This window comes from Castor canadensis, chromosome 3 (genome assembly GCF_047511655.1).
Source record: "Castor canadensis chromosome 3, mCasCan1.hap1v2, whole genome shotgun sequence".
NCBI classification, from domain to species: Eukaryota; Metazoa; Chordata; class Mammalia; order Rodentia; family Castoridae; genus Castor; species Castor canadensis.
Window position 1 is genome coordinate 75,142,102 of NC_133388.1, and position 26,629 is coordinate 75,168,730.

At 35.8% G+C, this 26,629-nt stretch overlaps 1 protein-coding gene across 8 annotated transcripts in view; it reads left to right on the top strand.

The window, feature by feature from the left end:
• Nucleotides 1-26,629, top strand: part of Prkd1 (protein kinase D1) — a 317,831-nt gene that overhangs the window by 261,756 nt on the left and 29,446 nt on the right. For 7 of the 8 annotated variants that reach the window (XM_074068231.1, XM_074068225.1, XM_074068227.1 and 4 more), the window contains 9 exons: nucleotides 2-212; nucleotides 365-442; nucleotides 2,398-2,602; nucleotides 4,427-4,550; nucleotides 6,920-6,997; nucleotides 8,611-8,890; nucleotides 10,042-10,094; nucleotides 12,226-12,298; nucleotides 14,056-14,162. In XM_074068231.1, coding sequence (XP_073924332.1) covers nucleotides 2-212; nucleotides 365-442; nucleotides 2,398-2,602; nucleotides 4,427-4,550; nucleotides 6,920-6,997; nucleotides 8,611-8,890; nucleotides 10,042-10,094; nucleotides 12,226-12,298; nucleotides 14,056-14,162 — 1,209 coding nt within the window. The remainder of the gene's footprint in view (nucleotide 1; nucleotides 213-364; nucleotides 443-2,397; nucleotides 2,603-4,426; nucleotides 4,551-6,919; nucleotides 6,998-8,610; nucleotides 8,891-10,041; nucleotides 10,095-12,225; nucleotides 12,299-14,055; nucleotides 14,163-26,629) is intronic. The other variant, XM_074068226.1, reaches the window with a different exon arrangement.

The following is a 26,629-nucleotide window of genomic DNA, read 5'->3' on the forward strand; positions in this document are numbered from 1 at the left end:
GCAAAAGTCACCATCAGAGTCATTTATTGGTCGAGAGAAAAGGTCAAATTCTCAGTCATACATTGGACGGCCAATTCAGCTGGACAAGATCTTGATGTCCAAGGTTAAGGTGCCGCACACGTTCGTCATCCACTCATACACACGGCCCACGGTGTGTCAGCACTGCAAGAAGCTCCTCAAGGGTCTGTTCCGGCAGGGCTTGCAGTGTAAAGGTATGGCAAGTCCATCACCAAATTCTTTGCTCCAGACAGTCCTTTATCCTTAAATGAATCCTCACTCATCTGAAACTACTAATTTTTCTTCCACAACCTCTCTTGCTGATAAATTCTGGTTTCTGTTTGTTTTGACTTAAAATCACTATTAGATTGCAGATTCAACTGTCATAAACGTTGTGCACCAAAAGTACCCAACAACTGCCTGGGCGAAGTGACCATCAATGGAGGTGAGTAACAGATCAGCAGTCATGTCTGGGCTGCTACCCTATTCAGAGGGGACAATTATGATCTAGCAGTGTTTTTTTTTTTACTTTGGTTTATCCAGTGAAGATGTTTAGAACTGAGCCCAAAATAAAAATTTGTTTTACTTTACTATAGAAAAACATATATCCCAAGTCACTGAGTTTTGATAAATGCAGAGGCTTTCTTGATCTTTAACATGGCAAATAGATAATAAACGTGGGTGTCCATAATTTCTCTCCTGCCTTTCTTATTTTATACTCCTATCATTATTTGTTCAGAAATATGGACCTTGTTGGAATGCCTATATGTGACAGCTCTCATTTTGTGGTCTTTGTCCTTCTTGTTCCAAGCATTGAGACAAGAACTTTCTTTCCTGTTTGCAGAGGAAGGGAAGGAGTACAGAGACTGACCCACTGGGAAATAGTCACCCATTTCCATTACATGTGTGATGGTGGACCTGTATTTTTAATAGTAAGAGGAACTTTAAATTAACTGTGAAGAAAGGCATATATCTTTTCTATATTTGGAAATACTTTCTTGGGAAAATTCCATATAAATTAACATTCAAAAAATTGCTATGTTCTTCCCAGCTGACATGTTCAATCCATAAGTACTCTAATGGATTGCTACCATATATTTGACTTAGAATTTTAGGAGGGGTTCCCCATAAATATTGAACTGCTTTATACTTTCAGTCTAGTAACAGTTTTCTGGTTCCACTGGCCATAAAAATGTCTGTAGAAGACCAGAGGAACAAGTTAAGTATCTTTGTTACTAAAGAGTGGAAGCATAAATCATTATATTTATTCTAGAGCTTCCTTCTCCAGAAAACATATATGCCTAGAAGAAGAAGGAGAGCTTTTCAGGAAAACATTCTCAACCTAAGGATTGCTTATATGGAAATTCATGAATCAGTTGTCAAAACTAAAAGTTTGGCAACTTTCCTACTTTCTGCAGCATGTGATACTTTGTTCCAGCCTGGGGAATTTCATTGTGTACAAGAAAACTGAAGGGAAATGGAAACTTTTGATGTTGTTTACTTTGAAATTTCATTTTTGCCTGTAGTCAGAGAAATCTGGTAAAATGGTCATTTTCTAAGCTTGGCAGACCAGGGTTTCTGATGGATCTGTTTTTCTAGGTTTTTTTGGGATCTTTTTTTTTCAATATTGGGGCTTGAACTCAGGGCCTACACCTTGAACCATTCCACCAGTGCTTTTATGTGAAGGGTTTTTCGAGATAGGTTTTTGGTAACTATTTGCCCAGGCTGGCTTTAAACTGCAATCACTCCTTCTGATCTCTGCCTCCTGAGTAGCTAGGATTACAGGCGTGAGCCGCTGGCTCCTGGCACTGTTTTTCTAGTTTTAAAATGAGTAATTGTCATGAGTTAAGTAATTAAAATCTTTGCAAGACCATCAGCTTCATGATGACAGAGTTCAATATTAAAATATAAAATACCGTAGATATTTAAAAGTTGCTGTTTGTATAACCAATTTTATAATTAGAAACTGTGATTTAAAAAGTTACTTCAGTATCAAGAACCAGAAACCCTGAATCATCTTTTGTATGAAAAGTTCCCTTAACCGCCCCCACCCACCCACCATGTATTTCTTTTATGATCAGTTTCCTGGTTACTTGTGCCTGGTATCACTTTGCCTAAGCACTATGAGCTCCCATCTTTGGCTTCCTCCCAAAGGTCTCCATGACTTTTCATGTTTTCAGACTTAGTAATTTGGAAAACCAGCATCTGTCTATAAAAATGATATATTCACCATCTCATATAATCATATGCATATGAATTAGAATGAAAAAGGAAAATGATAAATTCTTTGGAGGACTGCTTTTTTTAGGGATTCCAATCGATTTGTTTTAGGGTTGCCTTTCTCTTAAGCCCTGGCTCCAGGATTCCATGCTTATCTTCATGGCTCAAACAATTTTCTAGATTTGCTTAGCCCTGGGGCAGAATCTGACGTGGTCATGGAAGAAGGGAGTGATGACAATGACAGTGAGAGGAACAGTGGTTTTGTGGATGATATGGAAGAAGCACTGGTCCAAGATGCAGAGATGGCCATGGCAGAGGGCCAGAATGACAGCGGGGAAATGCAAGACCAGGACCCGGACCACGAGGACTCCAATAGAACCATCAGGTGAGAGCAGTAACCCCAGTGTTAGCCAAGCAGTGGAACCCAAGGGGTATTTCCTCTTGAGCTCTTTGGTATTTTAATGTATTATAAAAACAAAAAGCTGCATATTGAAGATGAGAGCCTTTGGAATTAGGAGGTTTGGCTTCCCCAGGGAAAAGTGTGATTTACATCCTTTCCTAGCATTACCTCATTCATTTTCTTACGCATATGAGTGGTATTCATATTTGCCACTCAAAAGTTTACTAAATTTATGAATTTAGAGTTCATTGTGTGGAAATACAAAGATTACAAACCCACCTCAGCAGACACCATCTATTTTACAGTTGGCCCCATGACAGATAACACATGCTGTCCACACCTATTGCTCTTCATTTTATCTCAGAAAAATGTATAATGTTATATCTGGTATCTAACGGTCTATACTTTTTGTTTTTTTAACCACTAGATGACCTTCATTTTTTATGTCAGGAATCAGCACAATAAGATCACCAGATCAAATTGGACTGCTGCCTGCTTTGTAATTAAGTTTTATCGGAATATAGCCATTACCATTCATATTGTCCTTGGCTGCTTTTGTTCTACAATGGCACAAAGAGTTAGGAATTCTGCAAAGCCTAGAATATTTATTACCTGGTCCCTTACAAAAAAAGCCTCCTAATCACTGTATCATAAGCAATATTGAAACCTTTATGTTCATTTTACAAATGCCAAATTTATTGACAAACCAAAATTGTTCATGAGCATAGAGAAATGTAATGGTTATCTTTTTCAATTTAATGGTGCAATGAACACTTTTAAAATGCTGAAAAAAATTAGTTTTATGACTCAACCTTCACATTAAAAGTATACATTTTTTTTTAGTACCTAAGGTTTGATGGGGATGCAGGAAAGGATGAAAAGGGAAGAAGAAACAGAGAAGGACAAAGTGGGAAGAAAAAGAAATTAATCTCATTTGAAGGAAAATGCATGGAACTGGAGATCATCATGTTAAGTGAAATAAGTCAGACTGAGAAAGACAAATATTACATGTTCTCTGTCATATCAAGTCCTAAAAAAAAAAAAAGTGAATGACCTGAGTGTAAAATGAGGACTATAAGGAGGGGGATCAGCGGAAGTGGGGAGATAAAGGAAAGGATGATGGGAGAATGGATATGAGTAAAGTACTTTATATACATGTATGAAAATAGAATAATGAAACCCATTAAAAATTGCTTTAAAAAGGTGGAAGAGGGGAGTAAGAAAAAGTAATAGAGAAGATGAATATGATCAAAGAACATGTATAGAAATATCGCAGTGGAACCCCTTTGCACAATTAATATACACTAATGAAAACAGTAATCATGCTAAAAACATGAAAGCATAATTCCATAAATATAGTTATAGAAAAGGCAGTTTAAAAGAAAGATTCTGGTTTTTAAGTTATTCAAAGAATAAAATTTATGTCAAAAAATATCATCTATAAACGATTAGTGTTGTGCCTATAATATATATTAGTAAGTAAACTTTTTTCTGTATGATTCTGAATACTGTGGCCTTAGTGCACTGACAGTAATCTGTCTGCTGTTTACCTCAAAACTGAGCACCATACAGTTCAACTTAAAAAGTGGGATGCAAATTTTAGTACCTTGCCTTGGGGTTTTTAAAGTGTACAAATGAAGTGTTGTCACTCTTCAGACTCAGAACCATGAGGCTCTGACAATACATTTCACTGAAAATGGGATGTGAGTTTTTTTACATACATTTTGAAACAGTAGAACTAGGTTTTATTCATGAAAAGAAGATCTGTATCTGAAAACATTTCTCTCCTAAAATATTTTGACTTTCAAGTCCATCAACAAGCAACAATATCCCACTCATGAGGGTAGTGCAGTCTGTTAAACACACAAAGAGGAAAGGCAGCACGGTGATGAAGGAAGGATGGATGGTCCATTACACCAGCGAGGACACACTGGTAAGGAGTGCCGCAAGCATTTTCTTGTTGTCATTCTTTAATTAGAGGAGTTGTGATGCCCTGTTAGGACTATGGGAAGTGTGAGTTACTGGGCATAAATGTTGGCTCAGCCATGGCATAGAATCAGGTGGGAAACATTAAACTATCTGGGTGTCAGATATAGTTGAACAAGCAACAGAGTTAGAAAAAATGTTGAAAGCAATTTCGAGAAAACAAAATCATTTACTTTGATTACTTGAAATGATCTCTAAACAACTGGGATGCCTGCCTGTCATTTTATAATAGTCATGAAAGCCACAGTAGGTGCTTCCAAAACACTCCTCTGTGACTTAGAATTTTAAAAGAAATACTGTACTTTAGGGAGAGAAAAAAAATAATGATGACTATTGCATACTACTTAAATTCTCAGTTAAATGTTCATTTAAAAAATAACCCATCATGAGTATAGTAATCCTACAGTTTATTTGAGTCTATTCATTTTTTTAGAATTACACAGTAGTTGTTGAAAGAGATTGGAAGAAAAAAAAAAAACACTTCAAAGTTGAACTAATTGATTATAGGTGACAGGCTGAATTTTGGTCATCTGTAGTACTTTCCTCATTTCCTCTTATCAGTAGGGTACCTATTATTTCTTTTCTTTGTCCTAATGCCTTTTTATTGTTTTAAAAATAATATACACTCACTATAAAAATACTGTAACATATAGGAAAATACAGCCACATAATAATGCCACATCCAGAGATAGTCACTAATTATGTTTTGGTATATTTTCTTTTCCTTGACTCTATATACACAAGCAATATATAATTTGGACCATACTGATTTACAGATTCAGTTTTCATTGAACAAATTATGAGCTTTTTCCAAGGCTACATATTTTATTCTGTTAATTAATTGAAATAGAAATTAAATTAAAAATTTAAATTTAAGGCACTTTATTTTTTCAACATTTTTTGTTTTTTGATTTGAGTATTTAATGAAATACTGCATACAAAGTGCCTAATACAGGATTTGACACAGACTAATTGCTCAATAAGCTTAAGTACCACTATTATCATGTTTCCTTTTTTTAATTCATTTTAAAAATATTTTATTAGCATATTGTTGTACTGGAGTACATTGTGACATTTACAAAAGTGTTCACAACATACCTTAGTTAGCACCCCCTCTGTCAGTCAGTCATTTCCTTTATCTCCCCTTAATTTCAACAGGTCTCATTGTTCCATTTTTACATATGAATAAACAGTACTTCCAAGTTATTCACTCTCCTTCACCTCTTCCTTTTGGCCTCCCCCTGGCTCCCACTGGTACCAACACCCAGACAGGATTTATTTTACCTTCTTGTCCATCTTTTTTAAGAAAAAAGACATTCTTGTTTGTTTCAGATAGCTATACAGGGTGTTTCATTATGACAGCTCCATGTGTGTTTTAACCCAAATTGGTTCATCCCCTCGCTTTTTAGACACCTATAACCTAATTGATTATCTGTAATCTCACCCTTCTTCCTGGAGAGAGAAGACATTCATGACTTGCTGTAGGACTCAACTGAATGCTGTCCACTTCTTCTTGGACATTCATAAAATATTTAAAGTATATTTAATGTGTTTGACTAGCCCAAGATCAGTTATAAAAGAGAACAAAAATAATGTTAGTTTGGGCCTACATGTTGAAAATGAGCATGCATCGCACACACACACCACCACCACTGAAACCCTGAGGGATACACATAGCGTGAGCAAGAGCCTGATCACTCCGGAGTGAGCTTAAGAGAACGTAGAGTTATTTCGTGCCTTCCCCACTTCGACAATTTGGTACCATAGAGTTGAACCTGCCACCCAATGAATATTTTTTTAGTTCTGTTACAACATTCAGAGTTCTTCTATGGTTAATGGAAGCCACAATACCTACCTGGATCAGCGTGATATTCTTATGTTCTAGAATTATGAGCACGTATAAACATTATACCTCCTATTAAGCCTGGTTTTGTTATAGTCTACCAATACACCTTTAGCTCTTTAAGCAGTCAATTAAATTTTAAAAAGGTGTTTGCCATTTACTGTGTGCATGCTAAATGCGAGCGCTCACTGGAGGATAATGCATCGTCTCCTTTGTTATTCATAACCCTGTGATGCCCATGGAGAATTCTATCTCAAGACGTATGCTAAATAGTCAACTTCTCGAGACAGATTGTGTGTGTGTGTGTGTGTGTGTGTGCGCGCGCGCGCGCGCGTGCTTGTGTCTGCCCGGCCTAAAGCTTATGTACTTCCACAATCAAATCTGATGTTCTCATTGAGAAAATGTACTTATTTTATGAATCTTGTGTATTTTTTTCAGTTTTTTAAAGATCCTTAATTTAACTTCTATTTCAGCGGAAACGGCACTATTGGAGATTGGATAGCAAATGCATTACGCTCTTTCAAAATGACACAGGGAGCAGGTACTACAAGGTAAGGGTAGCACCTTTGGTTGTGGTCCCACATGGCTGTTTCTGAGTTTCAACAAGAGATAGGTTTGTTTCCTCTGTAGTTTACAAATCTGTTAGGAATCAGGTTATGACCTCTTACTTATTTGTGAATCTCATATCTTCCTTAAGAATGTTTCTGGCCCTAATGGGTGTTGAGAGGTGGAAAGGAGGGGAAGGCTAATTGAATATGTTAACAGAGGTGTATGATTCAACTAAAAATTAGTCATCATAGCAATGAACTAAAGGAAAATTCTGAGGGCCTCTGTACCCAGCATGTCACAGGAGGTTAAGAAGCATCATATGATTTCTGCATGCTTGTTGATATTCCCAAGGAAGACTTTCCTGTAGAGAAACATTTAGCAGAAATGTTCTTTCTATCCCTTTATATTGAATAATACAGATGTGGCATAATATATTTCACAAGAAAACATAGCTCCAAAGAATTCATAGTGAAAACAATTGATCATTATTCCTTCAATATGAATGCAGACTCCATCCAGCCTATTTGAGCTCATACTTATGGCTACTTACACAGCTGTGACAAAAAAGGAAGCCTCGTTAATTTTTAAATGAAAAAATTTTGTTATACAAGTTATTATTTTGACAGTACTGAAGTCTGAACTTAGAGCTTCACACTTGCTAATCAGGGTCTCTACTACTTGAGCAACACCTCCAATCCATTTTTGCGTTAGTTGTTTTTCAGATAGGCTCTTGTATTTTTGACCAGTGCAGTCATAGACTACGATCCTCCTACCTATGGCCTTCAGCACAACTGGAACCACAGGCATGGGCCACCATGGCTAACATTTTTCTCAGGCTGGCCTTGAACCATGACCTTCGCATTCTCTGCCTCCCAAGTAGCTGGGATTATCAGTAGTATACACTGTTGCCTAGCAGTAAGTTATTCATTTTGGGTCATTTCATATTTCTTGGGAGAGTATGTGGCAATAAATCTTTTCAATACTTAAATGGTCTTTAAAACAACTACCTTTAAAACTAATTGCTGTGGTTTTCCTTCCTGTAACTATTCATTAGTTTGTATTACTATATTATATTAACAAGTACTGACGGAATCAAATCCTGTTTCATTGTAGTACTTTAAAGAACAGTTGAAATTTAAGAACAGCCATGCATACCCAAATGCATTTCAAAAATAGTATAATTGTACTTCACAGTTTTAAAGATTACAATTCATATTAAAAGTCTTTGATTTTGGTGAAGATTCAAGACTATTATTCTTAACCATTCTTATTCCTACCACATGAACATTGTAAAAAAAAGTCATGTTTCCCAGAAAAGGATGATTGTGACATTTTTCATCATAAAAGTGTTTTTTATATTTTGTTTATTAGTCTGCATTTTACAAAAAATTTTATTTAAATGGTGATTATCTTTACTTTTTTTTTTTTTTTTTGATGGTACTCAGGTTTGATCTCAGGGCCTCATGCTTGCTAGGGTCTCTACTACTTGAGCTACACCACCTGCCCTAAATGGTGATTAGCTGAGAGCATTTCTCAACATGTTCCTGGCACAGATTTTGTTTAAAAATTTACTTGCTTTTGGTAAACTACATTTAACACACTCTTTCTTCCACAGGAAATTCCTTTATCAGAAATTTTATCTCTGGAACCAGCAAAACCTTCAGCATTAATTCCCAGTGGAGCTAATCCTCATTGTTTTGAAATCACTACAGCAAATGTGGTGTATTACGTGGGAGAGAGCATGGGCAGTCCTTCCAGCCCCCCGCCGAATAGCAGCGTCGTCACCAGTGGTGCTGGTGCAGATGTGGCCAGGATGTGGCAGCTGGCCATCCAGCATGCTCTCATGCCTGTCATTCCCCAGCGCTCCTCTGTGGGTTCAGGATCCAATTCTCACAGTGAGTCCTCTGGTTTTCTATGTGGCGTGGAGCTCAGTGCCTCCCCTGGCCCTGTAACCATGCGTGCTGACTTCCTTCCAAAGCACAGAACGAAGAAGGCTCCTTGTGATGGACTGAGTTCGTTGGAGAACATAGGATCTCTGAAATCTGCACTGCACACTAAAATATTCCATTTATTAGATTGTTATATTTCCTTATCTGTATTTTATATGAAAATGTTTACAAATTGATGTATAAGCAAGTACAGCTCTCTAAAGCTGATGGTCATGAAATAAGTCATCTAGTCAGTTTGGGCTTCCCCTGACATGCTACAAACATGAATTAACATACTTCCCCCAAACCATCAAACATGGTATTCTGTGTACCATGTTACATGTACCAGTCCTCCTGTGTACCGAACCTCCACCTAATTGAACTCAGGCCCTCACATGTTCTGGACAAGCACTTTGTCACTTGAGCCACACCCCAGCCCCTAGAAAGCCTTGACAATCTTATTCCAAGAAAAAAAAAAATCTGTTCATTTGCAAAGCGAGATAGATTTTGCCAAAATATACCAGATTCAAGATTTTAAAAAGAAATTTTAGTGGAATGTTTATATAAAAGTTTGATTTTAAGATTCATAATGGCTATTAATAATAAAACCTGTGAATTAACCTGGTTTTAACATTACAAGTACCTACAGTGTATATCTGCTGGTCTATCGTAATTTTTGTTTATCTCTTCAACCAGCATATCAGTGGAATATATATTCTTATTTTGGTGCTAAGCACTTCACATAAGATCTGTAATTTAATTCCTAAAGCAACCCCAAGTTAATGATTTTCTTATTTTATAGGTGAGTCTCTAGAAAGTTTTAGTTGTCTAAGCTTATATCAGAACTATCAAGTAACAAAGCTTGTATGTACTGACAGAATATTATTTTTTGAAAACCAACTATAGACTACATTTGTAATTTTAAAGGAAATATTCTAATAGAAATTTTTGTAGACCAATCTAGTTACTATGATTTATTTGAAACCAGTTCTATAGGATGATTGATCAGTATGTATTCACTTGTGCTGTTATTACCTATCTAACTGACTCCCTCTTTGTGTGTGTGTGTGTGTGTGTGTGTGTGTGTGTGTGTGTGTGTGTGTAACATACATTTCCAGAAGATATTTTGGTGAGCATTTCAGTATCAAATTGCCAGATTCAAGAAAATGTGGTGAGTATGAATTTACTAATAAAAACTTGGTGTATGATTATTGGAATTTACCTTACCTAACATAATTTTTCAGTATTTTCAAGAAAATAAGATAGCATCTATTGAATATTTTTGTTCCATAAAATTTTAGAGATGTTACCTTGTTTGTTTAGCAATTTTGCTATAATCATTCTACAATATATAGTGATTGCCAAAAGCCTATTTTTTCATCCCAGATAGGCATGTATTCTGTGATGTCTGATTTCTCATACATTTACCCTTCTCAATACTGGAATTTTAATGGTTTATGTCACACAACAAAACAAATGCAGAAACAAAAAATTCCTTGATGTTCATGAGTAGCTTATAGAAACCATTTATCTCATCCCTTGCTACCTAGGAGTGCTGTAAAATAAAAAGGATTATAGCTGCCCTTAGTCACTTGTACATACCAAGAAGAACTCAATAAAGTTGCATAATTTGGATTTTATGGGTTCATATTCTAGTCCCTTAGTGTCTTGAGCCATATAACTTTATCCTTTCAGCAGAATTTTCAGAAGTTATAGATCAGATATATTATCAAATATTTTATACTCTATCATGTTTATTTGTTATACTTTGTGATGATAGCCAGTAGCCTAAAGTACTAAGTACTTTCCCACCTTTATTTTGTGACACAGAATTTTTGCTATTTTGTTCACTATACTATGACCGAAAGGGAGCAGTATGTTGTAATACACTATTCTGTTTATTTTTTAAAGAAAAAAAATCCTTGAAACTGTACTCACCACTACTATCATCATTATAACCTTTGCTGGATTGACATAATGAAAGAGAAAGCTAAAGATTAGTTAGAGAAAATTAGACGACTTCATCATGAAGGTTAAATGAATTCTTGGGCTGTCACTCATGAAGGTGTCTAAAGACCTCAGATTCCTATTGCTCTTGCTTAGCCAGATAAGACTTTGGGAAATGTAGGTTACTCTAAAGACTCTTGGAAAGTCTCAGATAGCTGTGAGATCATTCTATCCTTTTTGGCCATTGTTGTCCACTGAAATTTTCAAGTTGATACTGGTTTTCAAAGAAAGCCTAAAGAATAATTCTGCTAATAGATGTAGGGTACAGGAGGGGACAAGAGTAATAGAGGGGATAAATAAGATCAAAATACATTATTTGCATGTATGGAGATGTCATGATGAAACTCCTTACTATGTACTAAATTGTACATTTTCAATTAAAAAAAAGATGGAGTAGTTGGACTCAGAATAATGGAATCCAATTAGTGTTTTCTTATCTACAGATAGCCTTAAACTCACCCTTTAAATGGGTCACAGGATAGACCTATTCTATCCTGTTTTCAGAAGGACAAAGAAAAAGAATGGAGGTAGATAGGATTTAGAAAGAGTAGGACTTGATGCAAAAGTACTTTTTTGGAAGAAACAAAAAGAGTAAGAGTGGAGGATAGGCAGAAACTATGGTAGGATGAACTGTAATATGAATACATAAAGTAAAAAAGCACTGTGTTAGGTTTTCATGAGTGGTCATCAAATGGCAGTAAAACTATCTTTATTCAGCAACTATTATTTCAAAGAGAAAGGAGTAGACGTTTGTACCTTGTTGCCTTCAGAAGTGTTAAAAATAAAAATGCTTTCACCTCACAGATGAGAATTTCATTATGGGCTGTCTTCTTTCACAGTTGTCTACAGGTCATGCATAGTGATTCTGCCCCTCTTCTTTCAGTTTAAGTCCATCTGGATGTAGGTGCCAACAAGGGTTAGCGTCATCCTTCTAGGCAAAGGGTGGATCAGGATTCACACAGATGTGTGACTGGGATCCATGGATATTTAGCAAAATGTCTAAATAGCCATTTCAACCAGCAACTCTCTTTTCAAATACTTATAGTAAATGACATTGTACAGTTTTAGGTCTCCTTTCACTCTTATTGAAACATATTTAATAGCACATTAGAAAACCTTGATCAGAACAGTTTTCAAGATTTTATAATATGTGAATTAATGTTATTTGAACATTATAGTCATTGAAATTTTATTTAACATTCACAATTACTATTGAAATTTTTAATAATTATAATTTTAGTTATATAATTTGCTAGTTTGTTACCTCTCATCTGTGTTTTTCATTGGACTCGTAGGACATAAGCACAGTATATCAGATTTTTCCTGATGAAGTACTGGGTTCTGGACAGTTTGGGATTGTTTATGGAGGTAGGTTAATATACTAAGCATTTTTATTTCTTTAAAATCTTAGCAACCTGTGTGTAGAAAAGTAATGCAAGAAAAACATAAAAAGCAAGATTTATGTATGTGTGTGTGTATACCAGTTTTATCCTTTAATTTATCTTGATATAGTCATTCTTTGGAAAACTGGTAAATTTCTGTTTTGAAAGAGAAAGTTTTCTACCTCCTAAAGAATTTCTTTACCTTAAATACTAACAAATTTGCACAATCCTGAAGCAGTTTGAGTGAGTTAGACAAAATATTGAAAAAACAAGAAAGTTGCAGTTCATAAACAAATTAGTTCCATTTTCTTTCAGCACCTTTCATCAGGACTCTTATGGAAGCCCATTTTTACCCATCTTCATATATCATACTGTTTAATTTAAAAACTAAATTCTATTCTACTTTATAAGGTAATTTTGATTTTTGTAAAAATGCACCAGTGATTTTTTGATGGAAATCCTACTAAATCAGTAACCATTCATGCAAAAATTAAAAAAAAACCACTCACGATAAGCATGGTAAATATACACTGCATGCAGTGTAGAGTTGAGGCAGGGTGAGAAATGATGTGAGAAAGACCAGCAAGTGCCACATGGTCTGTAACATCCAACACTGAAACATTGGGAATAGGGGGAAGGAGGCTACTAAGGAAGACTAGGACCAGACATGGAATGAAACAGATAAGAACAGTCCCATACTGTTACTGTCGTGACAGGAAAGTAGAGTTAAAAAAAGCCATGGCCTTGTAGACAGTAGTTCTGGTAAAATTCCTGAGTTGAAGTAGTGACTTTCAGTAAGTCAAAAAAGTAAGGGATGGTGTTGAGGAAGCAGAGATCATGAAAATGGGCAATAGGGCAGTGAAGGAAGGCAGTCTGGAAAAGTCAGACAGTGAGAATAGTATATAGGGTAAGAAACACTGAATTTTCAATAAATGCTACAGCATTTAGTATGTTACTAAACTTTTGAGTAATTAGATCTATACTGCATTTTTATTTTCATTTTTCATTTTCAGATTCAATTAGTGCTACTATATTCTATACCTACAACAATATAGTGGTACAAAGTTGAGAACGTAGGGGTGTCCCATAAATCTCCTAAAAGGTTTGTTGTGAGAATTAAGTGGGTTTTAGTGTATGCAAAGGACCTATTATGGTGATGATAATGAAGATTGTGGCAGTGATAACTGACATGTTTTGATGGGTGTAGTTAGGTGTGCACTTTGTGTGCTTTATGTGCTTTCCGTCATCTAATCCTCACAACAATACTACTTTTAAAGATGTGGAACCTCAAATTAGAAAGATTAGATCATTTGATCACACAATTAGTAAATGACAGAGCTGAGACTCCAATGCATTCCCCTCTAACATACATTAGTTTATCAGAACTTTAAAATTATGTTTTCTTAAGGAAACCATTTTTACTGATGGTTTAAGATTTTTCTAAATTAAGTAGATCACTATCCTAGTTCTAAAGCATATCTTTTATCAGAAAATATACATAAAGATTTTCATGCCCTAGTTCTTTTGTGTTCTACATTATGGCTAATTTTAACTTACACACACTATTTAGAATAATGGAACCAAGATATGTAATCTTCATGGGTATATGTTAGTATTATTTAGAATTTATTCAGTGAAATATTTTATACATAAATTTTTACATATAAATATCCTTATAAGTTTTGATTCTCATTAATATAGGTGATATTTAACAATGCTCTGTTTCATATTTTTATTTTAAAGGAAAACATCGTAAAACAGGAAGAGATGTAGCTATTAAAATCATTGACAAATTAAGATTTCCCACAAAACAAGAAAGCCAGCTTCGTAATGAGGTTGCCATTCTACAGGTAACTTCTTCCATTCTTATTTATAGGCTATCAGGTCTCCTACTTTGCTTCTGCAAAACAAAGAAAAATTACTCAAATATCTACAGCATACATATTTCAGAATAATTTAAAGTAACTGGAAAGGCAGATCAAGTATCAAACTACTTCTTGAGTAGTACTTTCCTGAGTCTGGGCAGCACTTGTTCCTTTTTATGTATTTAATTCTAGGTTTTAATATATTATTAATATTCATTAAGTGGGCATTTGCTCCTAGCAGACATGCTGAGACCATATTGTTTTACATTACAAATGGCCTTTCCTTCATAAATACTGCTCCTTTATAGTGTGATAATTATATGAATTGGTCGCAGAACTGTCAAGATGTCAAGTCTGTGAGTAAGGTAAATATAAGTATCAGATCATCTTGATTTTATTAATGTCCTCTTTGTCTCGCTTTTACGATGTTCATTTTAGCATTAACTCCTCTTATTAATAATAGTCCCCTTTCTAATCAGAATTTGTTATTAGAAGTTACTATGTGACATATATATATGTTTGTGTGTGTGTATGTGTGTGTATATATGTATTATGTGTGTAATAATTAAATTTTTTTGGCAGACCAAAGAGAAATTGAGCTCTCATTTCCTAAATGTGGTCAACATAGCTATCGAGTACACATGATTTAGACCATTGAGATATACCAATTTTATATGACTGCTATAATTTTCTATTTATGCAAGCTAATCTTAATTTCTAAATCATAGTTTTGTTAGACAATTTTCATTTGAATATTACTAACAAAACAAAACAGTATATTTCTTCATTTATTGCTTCATCTAATTGCTGTTCGTTGGATTTCATAAATAAGCTAAAAGATATGATCTCAATTGGGTGTTGATGGTGCGAGCTGGTAATCCTAGCAGTGGAGAGGCTGAGGTAGAAGGATCATGCATTCATGACCAGCCTGGACGCATAGTGAGACTGTGCCTCAAAAAAGGAAAACAAAGATATGATTTCTACATTTTGTTGCAATTGCAGAAGACTGACTAGATGTTGAGACTCTAATTTTTGGTGCCTACACCTTTTATTGGCTCTTCTGAGTGTGCCAAGGTAGTATCAGGTGCTTATTTTGTAATGACATAGAAAAATAACTACACTGGAGCACAGGTTGCCTCCTATCTCCTCTTTAAAATATTAGATGCAACAACTCAGGTGTAATAATCAGACAGGGAAATTTTTTCTTTATGATTTAGTTTTCTATACTGAATTTAGTTAATTTGAAACCCAGAACTGTGCCTCTTGAGTATATGAAGAGGATGAACATTTTCCCTTTAATAGCTTAACTTTCATCACTTATTACTTAGCTCCTTTGTCCCACGTCGTTCTGCACCCTATTCATGAAATGATACTAATTTAGTAGAGTGTAATAATCATGAGTGAGGCACTGTAGGTTCAGTCCACACGACATGGACTGAGGTACACAGGTCCTTGCCGTTGCACATCTTTTAAGTTGTATCAGTATGGCATTAGTGGGACATTTGCAACATATTTATTTTATTTTTAATCATGTAGTCATACAGTCAGACATTTTAGGCTTGGCTAAGACACCAGATTCAGTAGTTCTTACTTTACCATAGAACAGCCATTCATTTCTAGATGTATTCATCAAAATTAGAAAACTTATCATGCCCCCCCAACTGAAATGAAACAAATCCAAAAGAAAAAAAAAGAATCAGACATACCAGCCTCTCAGGAAAGGTAATTCACCCTCCAAAACCTAAAGTTCAAGCTCACTCTCTGAGGCTTTGGTTGTATGTCTGAACTTTATTTAAAATTGCAATCCACGGAGATCAGTGTCCCCATCCCTAGCCCCACACTGCTCTCACTCTGTTTCACTTTCTTTTTTCCATAGCACATATCATTTTCTAATCTATTATGTAATTTTATTAATTAAATTTTTATTTGATATATTTTCTGTGGGCTTCTTTTCCTATTCTTAATCTCACCTCTACCACCAAAATACACAAATCAAGAGTGCAGATACCATTCTTTTGTTTACTAGTGTATCAGAAATTATTGCTGATACATATAAGGTGCCTACTAGCTACTTGTTGAATTAATTAATTAAAATCACACAGAAACAATATCCTATAGCATAGCTGACATACTTAATATTCAACCAAGGCCAAAGGCTAGACTGGATTTGCTATTAATGGTTAATTGGTTGGTTAATTGAGAAATATTATACATGGTTTGCTCTAAAAAGGCCTTTCTTTCTCTATTTTATATTTCTTATTAAGAAGAGCTCACAATTTTGGACCTGAAAAGACAAAAGTGGTAATGAGGGTACAAGTATGGGTTGGAATTTCAACTTACTCTGATAACTTCAGAAAAAGAACCACGATTGGAGTCAGTTGAGTGGAAGACATTTTTGTCACTGATCTTGAGAAACAAAATTCTGTTGCTGTGGATATAAAAGTAATACCGAGAGGCCTTTAGAATCCTCTACCTCACAGTCCTCTAGCTTATTGAAACGGGTGCCCCCGCTTACGATTGTACCTAGAAGCAGACAAGTTCTGCCCATTGCTCCCTTGAGACTGGGTTGGAGTGGGAGAAAAACCTCCTTGGACAACTCTGTTGGGTCTTCTGATCAAAGTTTGGTTTGTTTCTGTTTTTGTAAAAACAAGAAAAAAAAATCACCTTAGATTATAGAAGAATTCAATGTTACATGAATATAGAATGGGAAAAAAAGTACAATTCTCCTTTCTTTTTCCATATCATTTTGTCTGTAACTGATGAAGGCTTTCCAAGATGTGATTCATTTATTAGGAAAGCAAGCTAAAGAGCTTGAATAGCTGAAGGTTAGGCAAGTGCAACTCCTAAAGCATAGCATTTATATCTTCCTTATATCATTTAGATAGTACCTTTTCATTATCTATAAATTCTTCACTACTATTATATATTTTGAAGGATATTAACTAATGATGATAAAATTATTTTATAAAATCCTCAACGGACTTTATTTATGTTATTTAGACTTTTTTCATGTCAACAAGATCATAAGAAGATAGTTGTTTTATAATTATTAGAGATATTACTGAAAACTGATCTTTATAAGGACATGCAGTTGTATCTTAGAACATTAAGAAGTTTAAAATCAAATGTAAATAATATTGGCTTGATATATTTAATGCAATTTAAGTTATTGACATAAGCTTATTCAATCAAATGGTTTTTATTTTCTGATGCTACAATATCACAATGCATAAAAATCTTTAGTGTATTACACATGAATATAATTCTAATTGACATAATTATTTTTTCTTTTTATTAAAGTACAATTTTTATTAATAAGGAATAATACTAGAACTTCTGTTTATGATACAATATGTGAAAGCATTTTAGAATTATGAAAGTACTGAGTACAGAATAAAGAATGTATAAAAGTACTTGGACTTTATGGCTACACAGTAAAAATATACACACCTTTCTTAAAGTAAATTCATGGCTCTTTTTGCCATTCCTTTGCTTTCTTTCTCTACCCTACTATCACCCTCTAGTATTTGTTAGTTTTTATCCCACTTGACTGATTTCACTCCTTCAACAGCATTGATCATTTGTTCCTGTTCGCATCTCCCTGCTTGCTGCACCCCTGTGCTTACAAGGTTCTACTGTTCCTTCCCTGCCATCTCCTCTGACTAGCTTTCTGAACTTGTCCTTCAGTTCATCTAAATGTCTTACGTAGATTTGAAACTCATTGCCAGAATGAGATCTCCCATTTTGAAAAGTCATCTATTACCTCGTCATGAGTCCCACCAGTTAGTTTTTGAGGTATGATGTTTCAAAGGCAATTTGGTCTCTTATTTCTGTCCTTAGGCCATTTACACTTTTCTGTGCCAAAAAAACAGCCTGTCATCCCAAACCAACCAGCCTAACACCAAACATTTAATCCTAATGTCTTTCCCTGCAAGATACACTTTCCCTGACTTTTTCTATTTTTCTGTTATTCTTCCAGCTTCTAAGTCAAGAATCTTTGTCCTTCAACTAATGAAAATATTAAGCCAATCAACAATATGTGGGAAGCCCACTGTTCTGGGCTTCTGGACTATGTCAAAATGAAACCTTTAAGGTGTTTGGATAGTCAGATGTAAAGAGCTACATGTCACAATAGCTGTTGAAAGCACAGTTAAAGATGTCATAGGTTATAACTATGGCCAGGGCATTAGAATCAGGGAGAGCTTCAAAGGGAGGCAGCAGTAGCAGAGCTGTGAAAGATTCATAGGTGCTCCATAATCAGAGAGCTGGTGGAGAGGGACATTGGACTGAGCGGCCACCTCAACAAAATTATTCACAGAAAATGAGGAGAAAACTTTGAATCACTTTCAAGAAGTGATGTTCAAGGAGTTTTCTTCACATACTCCCAAAAAGAATTCTGGAAACTTTGTACCCACTTGTGTATTTTTGAGTTAATACCCAGTACTATTGTATCAAAGGTTTAAAGAGATTTAACTTTCAAATGTATTAAAAATGTATTAAAAATTCAAATGTATTAAAAATATTGGTATTGGAAGATAAAGCTGTTATAGAACCCCTTTGAGTATATATAATAAAATCAAAATATTATAGACAATTTATATCATTTATCAACCATTTTAGAACTACACAAACTGGGTTTTTTTTTAATATTAGATTTTACAGATTTCTGTTTTTCTTGAATCTATCCTACTTTACCTTATATTAAAGGTTAGATTATATTCCAGTATAATGTGTTTTTATGTAGTTCTTCACAATGAATTCAACTATGACACATTGTGAGAATTTTTATAAATGTCACGATGTACCCCAAGTAGAGCAACAATAAAAAATAAAAATAAAAATATATTTTTAAATTTCTTCTCTATAATGGTTGATTGACAGTTTGAGGTGGGGCTGAACATGCCTTAGCATAATGTTTGACCCTTGTAGGCACTCAGCAAATATTTGTTGAGTGAATTATGTAGCCAAAATGCAGAATGCTACAGATACACAGAACCTGAAAATAAAAAAATAAAATATTCCTTGCTTTTTTGTGTAAAAAATGATAATTCGTCTCATGGAACAAGTAGGGATGGGTGGAGAGGAGATAATCATGACCCAAAAGCAGAGAATAGCATTGCTAAGTATGAGTGAGAAAATGAAAAGTTTTGCAAATTGGTGACTTTTTTTTAATCATTAAGAAATCAATCCTTTTTCTAGAGAAAAATGTAGATACTTTCTTTTTTAGTGTGTATTGAAAAGTTAGCTTATATTTCTGTCTCATCTAATATGTATACTGTATGTCTTCAATCTTTCTTTGGATTTTATTGCATGACGAATTTTTCATGAAATTAACTTTAAGCAAGAAATATTTTGCCTCCCCATGATAAACTTTGTGTCTTCTGCAAGTTCTAACAAATAAAGCCCTTTGATTACATGAAATATACATCAAATATAGTGCAAAAGGAAAATAAGCATCAATTATAAGAAAATGAAAACAAATCTGGAATATTGTTCAAATAGATTATGTGCTAGGGCATAAGTTAATTGGAGTGAAAACTACAGTTTAAAGGCCAGGCTTCAAGTCAAAGCTATTCCATTGTTCAGTAAATCTCTTTCAATCTTGATTTTCTTAATTGTGACTTAAAAATCATGCTGTCTTAGTATGCTTGCTTCACAAGAATATTTTGGGAATTAAATTAATATATAAAATGTATTTTAAACCACTGTTTTCCAACATATTAAAAGCTTCTTCATGGAAGGAGGGTTGGGGTGGATGGTTTTCTTATAGACATAGTTTTGGAAATTTTGTTCTATATCCATCTTGGAAAGTGAACACATCATTTCACTTATTAAAAATTCTGAGAAGTCTCATAATTAAGAACGTATCTAATTTTGAGAATAAGCCAGTTAACTTTATTTTGCCACAGAACCATATACAAATGTAAGATATTATAATTTGACAGGTAATGTTCTTCTTCTAATCTTGTTCAGGAAACCCTATATACTTACTCCAGTTTCTATTATGCTTTATGATTCTGCACAGGTAATTTAACATTATAATAGAATGTTTTGCTTGCCTTAGTGCTGCTGACATCTAAATATAGAAGCCAGGCAGCAGTGATATGATTTGTTTAAAATTACACTTAAATCTAACACCAAGATGAAATTGGATTTATGTGTTTATGTCTGCAGCCAAGTAGATTAACACAAAATGAAAAAAGTTTCCTGATGTATCACCATTTCTGTACAATTTATTATCAAATAGAAAAAAATCTAGAGAGCTGATATGTTTTTCAATTGTATGTGCAATAAGATGCTTAATGATGTACAAATTCTTGTTTCTATACAAGATACACTTTAATTCTTGCTGTTCCCCAAAGCATAAGCCCAGTAATGGTGTGAATGGAAGAGGGGCATATTTGATTGGTGGATTGTTCACTAACACAGATTTAAAAAAAAAAAAAACATATTGGTGAGTTGTTAATTTCTGTCTTTGTAGTCATTGTTGCTGGTTCACAAACATTACATAATTTGCCTAAATTCCAATAAAAATTCTGAGCTTTGTTGGGAATAGGAGGTGTATACTGTGAAATATACATGATTCTTGTGTGGGAATCTTTCTTGAGTTCTCCTTGTTGTAAAGTGAAGACAGGGTAGAGACAACATGAGAGGTAATGGGAGGGTTTTCATAAATGTGCCTTCAACATGTTGTTCTCCAACCTTTATAATTTAGCTGATTCTCCTTTCATTGTGATTATCATCATGGTTATCATGTATCTGTAGCAACCCTAGAATCTAAAATAATATCGAATCATTCCAGAATTGGTGAAATGAAGTGATGTGTCCTACATGGATAGGTTTATGGATATACATGAATATAGGCCTCACTTAATTTTTGTTATGCAAATATTAAATTGGTTTACCTCCTCCCTGACCCCATCACTGTGCCAATTTTTCTTAATAGAATGCCCAGAACTTATAGCTGGGCACATGAAAAAATGCATAATAATGAATTGTTCATCATGAGCTACTTGAAAGTTGGTTCCCTTTCTTAATATCAGGGTATGACATGTCTATTGTTTTTTGTAATTAACAGAGATGTTTCAATTTATTTTTTCCACAAAATTTTGAGCTGTATTAAACCAAGGTTAATCTGTGCTCACTATGGCTGGAACAAACATAAAATTATTCTTCAATTCTAATGGATGGTATAAGCAAAAAAAACATATTTAGCAGGAATGCTATGAGTATTTCTGAGTTCCAAGCATTCAATAGGCTAAAGTTGATTGTGGCTCCATTGATGTAGACATCAGCCAGGTCTGCCTATTCATAGTTAGATTATTTACTTACTCTTGTTTAAAGTAATAATGTATGCATTTATTCTTCTGATAATATATGTTAGCTTTATTTTGTTTTAGTTTAACATCAATGTGAATTTCTAAAATTTTTCAGATGAAATTTCACAACATATGCTATCTCCCAAAAGATAACAACTGAAATATGAGCCTGTTTAAATTGTAGACTTTTTCTAAGTAAATATGAAATGGGAACATGTTCACATGCAACAACCAAATAATCTCTATACTCACTTAGAACAAGGGAGCAACACATAGCCTTTGCCTCTGACCTCAGAGTAGGAGTACCTGTGTTGTTATCAGGTCTGAAAACAAAGCAGCATACCCAATGATGGCAAGTAACTGTAGTCATTATAGTATAACATCATCTTGTTTGGGTGGGAGACAGTACTGGGGATTGTACTCAGGACCTCAGACTTACAGACATCGTACCACTTGAGCCATGCCTCCAGCTCTTTTTTGCTTTTTTGCCCAGGCAGCCTATGATCCTTCTACCTCAGCCTTCTAGGCAACTGGGATTATAGGTGTGAACCACCATTCCTGGCCTGCAATATTTTCTTAAATAAGTGAGTAATAGCTCACCTTGCAAATACCAAAAGAAAAGAGGAAAATAGCTTCCTTGAAAAAAATACTCTGCAGTGTGGGTTTCATTTCTTAGATTTCCTGAGAAAAAGCCTACCCTGCCATTCCTGTTTATTCAGCTTTCTCTTACATATCAACATAAGAAAGAAATAAAAGACTTATGTTTTGAGATCATTAGTGCAAAATGTCAATGAATTACCATGACAATTACTTAAGCAATATTTTATTACCCCCAAAGCTTATTTTCCATCTACTAAATGAAAGGAAAGCACTAATATCTTCCCTCTGTTAAATTATTATCCTTTTGTTCTTTAATTTGTATCATTTAAAGGTACTCTCATTCCTAATAAAATATGAAGCCTTTATTTTGGAACTACCCAAGCCCACTGTGCGAGAACCACTGGCCCCAAGGTGTCATGAGAACAAAGAAAAAAAGCAGACAGACCTAGGAATGCACAGATCACAATGTATCCAGAAACTTTCTGACAAAAGTGCGGCCCTGGGCAGCAGCCAAATCAAATGAATCCCCACAATTTGGGTCACAAGGATAGTCATATATATGGGTTAAGACAAGTAACTTCATCCAAGCCAGAATGTTCCTGGTTTATCTTAAGTGACATCAAAGAGTCAGGCACATTCATGACCAGGATCTTCTCTGGTTGTAAAGCTCCACATTCCACGCCGATAGCTTGCCTATTTATAGTATGCTGGGAAGGTCTGCAGCAAAAACCCAGCTGGGGTTACTGTGGGGTAATCATGGTAGTTACAACTCAAGATGGCTACAGTCATGTGAAGCTGAGCCTGTCCATCTCACCCTTTGTAACTGGCTTTTATGATCTCACATGCCTCCCTCTTCCACAGAGAGCCCTGAGCCTGTGAGGAATTTTAGCATTGTGAAACCTATTTGGCTTCTAAGTGGAATCTCTAGCAGAGTTGAGGCACCTGCATGAAGAGACAGAAAACAGTTAATGCAACTGAAAATAATGACCAATTTTTCCCACCAGATAGCTCAGGAACCAAACTAGGAGCTTAGCATCTCTCTTATAGCAGGGACAGAATTAAAGACAAGGCATTAGTCTATATTTTTATATGTGACGTGAGGTGTATGACATCAAGAATATATGCACAGCATTTTGTCATGATAACAGCACAGGTTCCAGGGAAAACAGCAAAAGACTGCAGCTATGGCCAGGAAAAAAAAAAAGTTTAATAGTGACTTATAAAGGGAAAATATCTGCACCATCCAGCAAGATACTCCTGGTAGAATCATCTTGGTTAGACAACATAGTGACATTAGGTATGGATTGGTGAGGTGGAACATAACACATGATGGCCAACAGGATGGGGTACATGAGTGACTCCTAGAACTGGCAATGAAGTGGCATGCCAGACCAGGAGGCCAACTCTTTCCCTGAAATATTTATTTCCTTGTACCACTCAAGGTATAAACCAAAACTATGGGTTCAGAGTCCAAAAGGATCAATGAGAACCAATTAGGAGGACTGGAGAGTCCTCACATTGGTAAGTAATAGCTGACCCATGCAGGGGAACCGTCCAGTTAATCCCCCACTGAATTGTTCCCTGCTCTGGATTAATGCTTGCATGCAAAACAGCGTGTTCCTGTCCAAGTATCAGTGCTGGCAGTGTAGCATCAGGTTGTAGAGCTTGAACATGAATGATCTTTGGGACAGGGCCTCCCAGGCATACACCTATATGAGTACTTAAATTTATTAATGCTTCTCCAAGGACTTAATCCAGTAGGCCAAGATGGGTTTGCCTCATAAGGCCCATGGTGTTGCTTTAATAAGCCTGTCTCTCTCCCTATCAGCCTTGCTACCTGAGGGTCATGTGGCAGATGAATGTGCCAGGATATTTCATGTGTTTGGGCCCAATTCTGGATAGCATGTCCTGTGACGTGGGTGCCCTGATCACTTTCAATTCAGTGCAGGTGCCATACATCACACTTAGCATCTCAAGACCTTTGATGGTGACAGTTTAGTTTTCTTTCATTAGAAAAGGTTGCATAAGGCTGGTGGACCATTGTTGCACTTGCCATTGTACCACGCACAATGTATGGCCATGGCACACTGCCCAGTTGTTAATACAAACAACCAGCAGCCACAGCTCATGAGTTCTTACCAATCATAGTGCCTGTAGCTCTTACCATTGGCTCCTTTGATTTTTCTCCTAGCTCAAATCAGATAATACCTGTCGCAGGCAGTACAGTAGCAGCAGTTCAGACACTCAGTATGTCCCTGCTGGAGCCATCTGTATACCAAGCATTTCCAGGTATGGGGCCAAACCCATCTTGTACTTGTGAAATCACCGACACTGGAGCAGCCACTTGAGAAGTTTGCCCAACACTGTCTGCAGCTTGGGAGTCAATACATTGTTGGAAAGAACACTGCATTATTGTAAATAGCATGCCACTTCTTCAGAGAAAGGATCTGTGCTGTGGTGGATTGAGACTAGTGAAACAGGTCATCTACCTGCTCTTTTATAGATCAGTTCTCACTATGACCAGTAAAGTCTTGGTCAAAGACTCCACCTGTAGCAGGGCCTCATATACTGTGAGAAAACTGATGATCAAAGAAGGTGTATCCAGTTTCATCACCTTTCCAGAGCTGTGAAGGTACCCTGAAGGTACCTTTGTAATTGTGGTTCTTGCCAAAGAGTCCAACTCATGTCATCTGCTGCACTGGTGACATCTAGTGAGCTGACATGCCTGGTTAAGGAGTGCCCAGTGTCTGTGCATGGGCTATCCCCATATTATGAGAGATGGGGAATGTTTGTACCATGTCCCAACCCAACCAGACAATTAGTCCTAGGAATTTCATGGGTGGCCTGAGGTCTTGAATCTTGGCATTAACAGTTCATCCCTTTATGCATATAGTGAGTCCAGAGTTGTTCTACTGTGTCCTATAGCATAATATAATCTTCACCCATTATGTTAGCATGACATCATTGCCATAATGGAACCAGATAACACATCCATGAGGCAATACGAAGAATGTCTATCATCTTATCTCCCAAGTGAAAACAAATGGTCTTGCCAGTCTGGTTGGAAAGGAATATTGAAACAGCATTAACTAAATCCAGAACAGTATACACATATCCAAGAGAGGATGTGATTTTTTTTTTCAGTACTTAGGTCATCTCAGGAACCACAGCATAAATAGATGTAACCTTATTTAACTCCCTATATTCTAGCAGCCAATCTGTCATTTTTACCAGTTACATAGGAATATGTGCAGGTGGTAAAATCCCAACCTGCTTAATTCTTTTATGGTCTCTTCAATCTCACCATGTCCACCTAGCAGTTTATACTAACTGGGATTTACTCTCTGCTGAGAATTGGAAAAGGTAGTAGAGTTTTATTTTGTTTCCACTTCCCTATTGCCCTTACCACCTGAATCTTGAGTTTTGATTCCCCCACAGAGGTCTATAATCTCTTCCCTAGTGAAATATCCATCCTTAGAATGTTTTCAGGGACTGGAGAGATTAGTAACAAATAGTAAGCAGTGGTCTTGTTCTTGGAGAACCTCTGGTCTCCCTCTCTACCCCTTACTCTGGGGTTACTTGGCTCTACCCCTAATCAGAAGAAGTGGGAGAAATCATCCTATAGCCATCAATGCCAGAGGAGCATGAAATTCCCCACCTTCCCCTATTGGGGGCTGGAGGATAGATAATAAGGGTTAGAATTGTTGTTCCAGCTTAAATCTCTCCTGTAGTGCCACCAAGATTTCATTAGGTTGTTTACCTTTTTGCTGAGAGTACCAGCATATAGCAAATCACACCACTTCTGTTTCTTATTTACTGCCCCATTTATTCTTTCTCCCATTTTTTGCCCCCCTTATTTTTCCTATCAGACTTTGTGACAAGTTGCATCCTGTCCCTGCCATGTTAGTCTCCCCCAAGTCAGCAATAGGTTCACCCACATCAAAATCAAAAGTATTCTGTCAGCTATACTGAGAACAGAGTGAGAAGGGCCATGTCATTCCTGAGGGAATTTTTTCTAAGTTTGTTTTCATTCTGCCCATTAAAACAGCTTTATAAGGTCCTTGGAACACCTGGGCATAAATGGCTTTTTGCATGCCAAATTTATGCAAAATGTCCTTAGTATATATTATCTGGTTCGTTATGGTGATATCATGGGGGTACTAGTCCTGACAGAGCTTCTTCAATTGGCCATGCCTCTTTCTGTGCCCAAGATGATCCAGTCAACAAGGGAATGATTTCCTTGGACCTGGGCACTATGTATGCACTTCCTAATGATTGGGTCGTTTCTTACTAGAGAAATTACGTTCCCTCCTGTGTCCAAAAGTCTCATGATGAGGCAGTCAGACTCTAATGTAGCAGTTGTTTAAAAGTTCCTGCCATACTTAGCAATTCTGCAGCAGTATAATCCTGAACAATTGTAGTGTTCTGAATGGGAGCCCCCCCATCTCCATCTCAATATTCTGTACCTTTATTTTGCATTGCAATAATGGTAGAGCAAAAAAGCAAGATTTTTAGGCCAGGGAGTCCTTCCCT